The sequence below is a fragment of the Anomaloglossus baeobatrachus genome, chromosome 5, assembly GCF_048569485.1.
Source record: "Anomaloglossus baeobatrachus isolate aAnoBae1 chromosome 5, aAnoBae1.hap1, whole genome shotgun sequence".
NCBI classification, from domain to species: domain Eukaryota; kingdom Metazoa; phylum Chordata; class Amphibia; order Anura; family Aromobatidae; genus Anomaloglossus; species Anomaloglossus baeobatrachus.
Window position 1 is genome coordinate 410,104,155 of NC_134357.1, and position 9,353 is coordinate 410,113,507.

At 47.6% G+C, this 9,353-nt stretch overlaps 1 protein-coding gene across 1 annotated transcript in view; it reads left to right on the forward strand.

The window, feature by feature from the left end:
- Positions 1–6,717, forward strand: part of SPOP (speckle type BTB/POZ protein) — a 49,724-nt gene extending 43,007 nt beyond the window's left edge. The window contains exons 9-11 of the mRNA XM_075347717.1: positions 613–735; positions 5,127–5,269; positions 5,624–6,717. Of these exons, the coding sequence (XP_075203832.1) occupies positions 613–735; positions 5,127–5,269; positions 5,624–5,768 (411 nt within the window). The 3' untranslated portion in view covers positions 5,769–6,717. The remainder of the gene's footprint in view (positions 1–612; positions 736–5,126; positions 5,270–5,623) is intronic.
- The last annotated feature ends 2,636 nt before the right edge of the window (positions 6,718–9,353 follow it).

A 9,353-nucleotide genomic window follows, 5' to 3' on the forward strand; every position in this document is an offset into this window, starting at 1 on the left:
TCTAGGTGAGAGGGGCAAGAAGCTTCATGATGGTTCTAGGAAGCGATTGCAGTTATTTATTCCAAAGGGTGTACAACCAAATATTAAGTTTAATGTGCAAGCAATTTTGTCCAACCCATGTTTGGAGTTTTGTGTGAAATTATGTCCAATTTGTCTTTATTTCTCAGGTTTTTTTGTGTTCCAATACACACAAAGGAAATAAACATGTATAACAAAATATGTGTAATTGCAGTAATTTTCTGGGAGAAACATCATTATCTGGAACAATTTCGAGGGTGTCAGCACTTTCGGCCATGACTGAGATATATATAATAATCTATTCACACATTTGTGATTGCTATTGGCAACTCTGTAAATGAGGCTTGGTTCCCCTTTAATAGAGCATTAGCGGTGTCCATTTGGCTTATCCCGTGTATATGGGCAGCCTGACAGCTGTGCGCTGCCTGCCGAGTCTATTTTATACCGGCCCAGCGCTGTAGGTTTTTCCATTTGTCTATTATGTTTATAGACGGTAATGTTTGTACCCACTTGGACTGATGATGACGAGAGGGATGAGGAAGGATCCGGCACAAATAAGATTTGGAATATTTACTATGTGTTTTTCAAACCTAGAATCGTGTGGAGATTAAAGATGTGGAGCCAGATGTCTTCAAGGAAATGATGTGTTTTATATACACCGGGAAGGCATCCAACCTTGACAAGATGGCTGATGATCTTCTGGCTGCTGCAGACAAGGTATGATTATCACCGGCACTAGCTGATTTATTAATGAAGACTAATTATCAATCATGATCAGGACTGAGAGGCTTCTGAACACCAGGCGAGGAGAGAAGGGTATTCACATATCATCAGGTGAAAGAAGGGATTGAGCTGTGCATGGTAAATATCCCGGGTGGTACCCATGCATGGTGTGGAGGGGCACTTGTGTTTGGAGGGGGCATCCGGCATGGCACTATTCCAGGAGGGACGTAGGCAAACCCCCAGAAGTGACTTCTCTACGTAAGGGGACACCTGTGCATAATGGTATGGCACCCCTTTATGGTGTATGGGGGTTACACCAGTGTATGGAGGTTGGGCACGATGGATGATGCCATGCATGAGGGGCAGTGGAACCTGTACATAGGGAGGCACCCTGGAGGGGTATCTCTACATGGGATGCTGGAACTTGGGGGGACACAGGTCCATAGGTGAGGACACCCTGCATGGTGCCTGTATCCTAGATGGAATCTGTTTTATTGGGCGCCACCCTAGATGGAGGCTGTTCATAGGGATGGCATCCTTGATGACATCTGTGCATGAAGGGAAGGTCACCCTGAATGATGCTATGTATGGGGGCACTCTGGATGGCACTGTGTGTAGCACCCTAAAGCATTGTACAGTGCCTTGAGGAAGGGGAGAACATCTTACTTTGAGAACATCTTACCTGTTTGTCTCGTAGTCGCTCAATCTTTGGCGGTGAAGTGCTGACTTGTTTATTGAATGCACAAGATGGTACCCTGATTGTCATTCTGGGATTAACCTAAACATCTGTGCAGTAGTAGTAGTGGGGGAAGCAGGGGCTAGTGACACTTGGCACCCACATGTAGACCACCGGTCAGACCTTGCTGGGAGATACTGTGTATTTATCCTGCAATATTGTACTAGGAGATGGTTCCTATCCAAATCTCGGTGTTTGCTCCTCTGATGAGCAGCTCCCCATACAGCATAACCTCAGCGCAGTTCAGGGTCACATTGTCCCAGCTTTACTGGTTTGTACTGGTTTTAGATGCAATCAAATGATTAACTCTTGGCCCAGAAGAGGCCTGAATCCTCCCAGCACAAATCTTCACCGGTTCAGCCACAAGTTGAAGTACAAGGTTTTTTTGTTTCCTCTCGTCTTCTGAATCATCTCCTTGTAAACATTTTATAAGTACAGCAGAAGAAACGCTCCTCATCCTCTCCCTGCTCGTAATCCTCCACAATCTCGCCAGTGAGGAATAACAGACAGCCGGGCTCGCTCCTCCGCCAGTCTCAGGGGCATATCTGGTGATATCTGACACTGCGTTATTGTTTGATTTGCTACATAGACCTCTCATTTATTGAGTCTGTGAAAGCCAAGGCGGCAGAGCTGGGCTGATTACAGCAGGCTCTCTGCTCCTTTACCCATAATGCACAGGGGGAGATTTATTAAAGGGGGTTTCCATCACCTCAGTATGCACGGCATGTCCTTAGGCTGGCCATTAATATCAAATCGGTGATGTCTGTCTCTGAGCCCCTCTGCCAGTCTTTTTCAGCAGGCACAGCTCTGTAGTTTTCTGTATATATTCGAATGGTACTGAGCCATAGAAAGATGCAGTACTAGGTACAACCACCGCCAAATATATAGAGCTGTCCCTGCAAAAAAAATAAAGGGGATGTGGTGCTCGCTGGAGCCTTGCCAGCTTCAATGAGTGGTCTGCTGGCGGTCAGACCCCCACCAATCTGAGATTGATGGTCTAACAGAACAGGCCATTAAAGGGAACCTGTCAGAAACTTATACACCCCCCAGATCATTTATATTATTGTGTAGAGCATGTTGATCCCTGTTATGGTCCCCCCCCCCCCCAAAATGATGCTCCAGCAGCGAGAGATCACGTCTTGAAGGCTTGTATCACTGCTCATTTTTTTTAAAGGGCTACACAGTCATATAAATAGTTTTTGGGGCGTGGAGGTTTCTGACAGGTTTCATCTCACATTAAAGGCTTGGAAAGTGTGGCTTTAGCACACAACAACCAATCAGATAGCTTCTTTCATTGTTAAATGGGCTTCTGAACTATGAGAGCTGGAATCTGATTGGTTGCCGTGAGTGAAAAACTGCTCCACAATTACTTTGCCCCGGCTTTAGTAAATCTTCACTTTTGACCCTTTTTTCATTTGTAGAATTGCACTTAGAGGAGCTGTTTAATTTGTGCAAACCAAGTCAGTATACTGTAAGGCTATGTGCCCACGGGACTCTGTACCCGCTGATTTTGCCGTGGAAAACCTTCGGATTTATCTGGATTTTCTAGATAAATCCGCAGGTTTTAGCAATTACAGAAACTCCCCATGTTATCCTATGGGACATGGGGAGTGTCTGTGTCCATGCTGCGGTATGTGCGGCTGCGGATGTCCCGCAGCCACACGTAACTGCATGCTAATTATTCCAGCGGAAATACCTGCGGAAATCCCGGCCCTCCACTATGGAGATAGAGGCCGGGACTTCCGCAGGTAAGTCGCACGGATGTCTGCAGGTTTACTGCAGCTATTTCGCCGGAATCCCGCAGTTATGTATAGCTGCGGATTCTGTGGAGCTGCTGCGGGAAACCTGTGGACGTACCTGCGGATATATCCGCAGGTGCGAGCTCCTGTGGGCACATAGCGTGGCTATGTGCCCACGGGAGAAATTACCTGCGGATTTTGCTGTGGAAAGCCTGCGGATTTTCCAGACAAATCCGCAGGTTTACGCTAGTACAGACGCTCCCCATGTTTATCATATAGGATTTGGGGAGTGCTGTATCAATAATGCGGTATGTACGGCGGCGAAAAATGCTGTGGCAGCCGCACGTAACTGCATGTCAATTAGTCATGCGGATTTTTCCGCATGGATCTCTATACTTACCTGCCTTGATTGAAGACACCGGAGACTCTTCCTTCGGTGTAGAAGAGCGGGACAGAGCTAGGAGTGGGCTGCAAGAGGTGGGCGGGGCTTGCACGAGCTGCGGTCATGTGGCCGCTCAAGCTCCGGTCATCTGACAGCCGGAGCTAGTCGGGGAGCCAGCCGGAAACCAAGTTGCTGTGCGATACAGGTAAGTATGAACTCACCGATCACTGCAGCACTTGTTCTGCATTGAGGATGCAGTGCCCAAGCCATGGTGCTGTGTCCTCAATGCAGAATGACCGCAGCATATCCGCAGGACCTCCGCACCAAAAACGCAGCGCAACTCGGACAAAGTTGTGCTGCGGATTTCTGGGAGCTCTTGCCGATATATCCGCAGGACACTTTCCCCGTGGCCACATGGCCTTAGGGTAAAAATGTACATTGTAGAGGGGGGTCAACCATCAGTCGTACCGGCTAATGGTCATGGGGTTCACTTGGTGGTGGTTTTTGGCCTTCCATTTATGACGTAATTGATCACTCACCTAGTCAGCAAGTGTGAAAAACCTCCATCTATTCCAGCTTTTCATTGGTCATGCTGTGCGGCCAGAAGTGACCCCTCCATCGGTGCTTATACCTCACTTAGGGAGCCGCTGATTGATCCGGAGCACGGGGTGATAAAGACGAGGCGATCTGTTCATGCCACCGGGTTATAAATAAGAGGCGGGATCGTAAAGGAGAATGTATTTCAGCTACAGGCGGATTTAGCGGCCGTGTCAATAATGCAACAAAGTTGTAGTAATTACAGCTCTTTGAGGAAAAGACTTCCAGCCGTCTGTAGAAAGCCGCAGGGATGCGGTGTAAACTCTGTAAAGTAGATATATATACGACCAGACAGCGGGGAAATTGAACAAGACGAACGTGTTGCTGCTGCTCATCAGCTGTGAATGTGTGAAGCGCAGCTCCGGAGGAACGGACGCTGCATCTTCTGTTATCTCACCGAATCCTCAATATGTGACGAATCCACTCTATTATATAAGGGAATTGCCTGTATAGTGATTTCTTTATATAGGTCTCTGATGATGGACGTTGTGATCTCCTTGTCCAACTGTAGACATGGGGTTGTCACAGCAGGTGGCGCTTCTTTTTTCGAGTCTTTAAGGCCGGGTTCACAGGTCCATGCCTAGATCGGGAAACCCGGCCTGATTTCTGGGTGTCCTGACCTTGAGCTAGAGTGGTATTCCCATCTCCAAGAGCTTAGGTGCCTGCCAGGACGTGATTGGTCAGTGGGTATCCTGCTCTAATGAATACGACAAGTGCCTGATACTTGACCGGTCAGCCACACATCGCGGCTGGCACAGGCCAAAGTAGCATCCTCTGCACCGATCACATCCCGATCACTGGGGATGACCCCTAAGAAATTATTCTGTACTGATGTTTGACTTAAAAAAACAAAATATTAGAATAGGTGGGCTTTCTTTTTAACCCTTGCAATGCTGCCACAGTCTAAGCCGATTTTTGCTCCTGTCCACAGTATGCTCTGGAACGTCTGAAGGTGATGTGCGAGGAGGCTTTGTGCAGTAACCTGTCCGTGGAGAACGCCGCTGAGATCCTTATCTTGGCTGACTTGCACAGTGCAGACCAGCTCAAGACTCAGGCCGTGGACTTCATCAACTAGTAAGTGATTTGTATTTATTAATTTGGACATGGTTCTCCATTGTTAGTAATCCAGATTATTATATCATTGTGTGGTGGTCTTTTGTGGTCACTACAATTGTCCATTTAGAGAGCTCCCTTCATATTGTCTGGCTTCAGCTGAGCACTTTTCTATACTGTTTTACAATGGAGCCAGTAGTGTAACTGCTCCCTCTAGTGGTGGCTGCAAGAAGCCAGAAAGTTTCCATTTATGACTATACAGCGAATTTGTAGCTATGCCTCACCCTACAAACTCAAAAGACCTATGTACTTTGTAAGATCTTGTGGCTCTACTATAAGCCGCCTGCCTCATGTTCCTCTTCTCTTTCCCTGCAGCCATGCGTCTGATGTCATGGAAACGTCAGGATGGAAGTCTATGGTGGTCTCACACCCACACCTGGTGGCAGAAGCATACCGTTCCTTGGCCTCGGCTCAGTGCCCTTTCCTGGGCCCTCCTCGCAAGCGCCTGAAGCAATCCTAAAATCCAGCTCTTGTACAGATAATCCACTCTTGATCTGGAGCCGCTCTCTCCTCTTCCTCATCGCATGAGAGACACTGGTGGGGGAGGGGGTGAGAGAGGAGGTTTCTATCTTTACCTCCCCGACATTGTGTGTGTTGCCACCCTACTCTCCTTTGCCACGTGGCCAGACTGAGCCTTCTGTCTCCCGTATCCTGTGAGGAGCAGGGAGAATAATAGACTTGCCCTCCCTGCAGGTGTTTCCCTGCCGGAACTTTACCTTAATTTATAGGGGCGGAGAGAAGTTTCCGATCTCCATGGAGGACTTTTGGAGTAGACGTTAAGGGCTGAGACTGCAAGCTTTCCATAGCTGCCCTCTGACCCCAAATTTTTGTTTTCCCCAAACAGTGCAGGGGGTAAACTTCTTCTTTTTTTTTTTTTTTTTTTTTTTAAAGAAAAAAAGCTTTTTAATTTTGCTTTTAATACCGTTCCATAAGATTAGAGCATCTCCTCACTATAAACTTGCATTTTCCAAGTTATCGTTATCGTTGACCGTTCAGTCTGCGGTCAGTTTGCTGGATACAGTCTCGGGGTCCTCATTTCATTAACTCTTATTACCCCAGGAATATGAATTTGGTTAGGGTCTGTGACTTCATAATGAAATTTCATTGAACAATGGGGTATTTATATATGCAGTTTTTAACCAATGGTTGGTAAGATAAATTTCGACCAAGACACCTCAGGTTGTATCGGCCTTTATCGGGGTGTGTCTGGCATTGAGATGCTGGATCCAGCAATCCGAACCACAGACTGCTTGACATGACTGTGATGTTACCTACTTTGCTTTGACCTTGTCTTCGCATTCTCGTACCTGCAGGAGCTTCTATGTTACGTTGTGAGGCTCAGCCACTGATGCTTCAAAGTCAGTAGAGATTTCTTTTGTTTTTGGAGACCATAAATAATTCCTATTTTGTATTGTGCATCACTATCCTTTAAACGCATTCCATCTTACAAGAGTACTGTGGAATTAAATATGCCCGTCATTAGGCTAATCTCACTAAGGGGCACGTGGGGAGGGGGCTGGGTCTTCAGAAGTGGTCTGTTCTTTATCATGTGCAAAGACTATGCCATCCTGTGAAGCCGCACGCACACAGTTATGTAGCTGGCATCTTGGGAGCAGAGCGATTACTGAAGATTGCTTACAGCAGCAAAACCTTTTCCCCTTCAAGGGAAGTATCAAGAATGAAGATCTCGCTATTCACTGAGCACAGGTGACTGCAGTGTAGGAATGTCTACGTATTTTTATGTCCAAGCAATTTGATTTCAACTTAAAGGGATTGTTCAGTGTTAGGAAAACGTATCTTCTTAATTGGAAAAACCAACGCCATACCTGTCATGAAGTTGCCTATCGGCATTCTTGTTAACGGGAACCTGTCAGTTGAGTCACCACCACTCGTAGCATGAATCAGAACTGACCCCACGATTTTCAGCCAGGTTTGTTTCTCTGGCATTTCACAGAAAGTTGGAATAACCATCTGAGGACCAGAGGGGGAGGCCTAATGAGTTGAATGCACCCCCTAGCTGGCTTCTCCTTGCCCTGCTCCAGGTGACTGACATATCTCTCCCCATGTACACAGATGAGAGAGACCTGTCAATCACCCAAAACTGGGTGAGGTAAAGCCAGCTGGGGACATCATCCCACCATGAAATGCTGGAGCATATCAGAATAATACTGAGTACAATCATGTAGCCAGGCCCTGAGTCATGCTGCTCGTGGTTAGGGCAGTGTGAATCGAGTGACAGGTTCCTTTTAGGAACCGTTAACGTCATTGGAGATGAGTTGCGATTCCAGACGCAACCCACGGACAGGTTTGTTACATATGGGAGAAAGCAGGTTTATTTTTCTCTTTTTGTAGAACTCTGAATCTTCTGATTTGTTCACTTTTTATATTAGTTCCTAATTTGTTGCGGATCAGATTCATAATACATCATTCTGCCTGGGCCTTAGTGTTTGTTACAGAGCTCCAAACATAGATTTAGAGGGCACATGCCAGTCTAATATATATACACACACACACATATATATAGTGTATGTGTATGTGTGTATATATATATAATATGTGTGTGTGTGTGATTTTTTTGTGTATATATAATATATAGACATACATATATTATATTAGATATATCTATATATATAATTGCCTTCATTCTGTCTGTCTGTCTGTCTGTCTGTCATGCTCCGAAATTGTGTCCTTACGGTGACACAAAGCTGATTGGCCGCTGGGCTCGCCATGGCCCCGCCCCCCCACACGGATTGGCCTCTCGCCCCGGCTCTCTGCAGGCCCCGCCCCCCTCACGCAATGCACGCTCGCTGTGGCCCAACTGACACGGGGCTCCGATTCCCAGGTGAGTACACACACATCAGATCACACTCACTCTCACACACACCTCACACATCACATCCACACATCACAACATGCTGGGATATCACTTGCTTCTACACCGGCTCCGTCAGGATCCCGGCAGCGCCAGACATAACCTTGCGATGCTGGGATCTTAACGGAGGCCGTGAAAGCTGGTAACCATTATACACATCGGGTAACTAAGGTCCCTTAGTTACCCGATGTGTATCATAGTTACCAGTGTACACCGGCTCACACTCACTCTCACACACACATCACACACACATCACATTGCATCCACACATCAAGGTCCTGCAGCTGCGGAACATACACACACATAACAGCACACACACACACACATACACATACACACACACACACACACACACACACACACATACACACACACAAATCAGATCACACTCACTCACACACACACACATACACACACACAAATCAGATCACACTCACTCACACACACACACATACACACACACAAATCAGATCACACTCACTCACACACACACATCACATCGCATCCAAATACTCACAACATCCTGGGATATCGCTTGCTTCTCGGCGGCGATATTGTGCTGTGAGCTTCCAGGACCTGACGGAGGATCACATGGCCAGAAGCATGTGATATCCCCGGATGTTGTGAGTATCAGCGCGTATGTGCAATATCGTCAGTGTCTGTGTGTGTGAGTGTATGCGATCGGGTGTGTGTGAGTGGATGCGATCGGTTGTGTGTGTGAGTGGATGCGATCGGTTGTGTGTGTGAGTGGATGCGATCGGTTGTGTGTGTGAGTGGATGCGATCGGTTGTGTGGGTGAGTGGATGCGATCGGTTGTGTGGGTGAGTGGATGCGATCGGTTGTGTGGGTGAGTGGATGCGATCGGGTGTGGGTGAGTGTCGGCAGAGGAGCACGGCGTGCTGGAGGAGGCTGGGAGCAGAGAGGCTGATCTTGGGGAAGGCTGGGAGGGGGAGGCTGATGCTGAGGGAGGCTGGAAGGAGAGAGGCTGAGCAAACGTGCTCCATCCGCCATACTGCGCACTCCCCATCGTGCTGCATCCGCCATGCTGCGCACTCCCAAACGTGGTCCATCCGCCATGCTGCGCACTCCCAAACGTGGTCCATCCGCCATGCTGCGCACTCCCAAATGTGGTCCATCCGCCATACTGCGCACTCCCAAACGTGCTCCATCCGC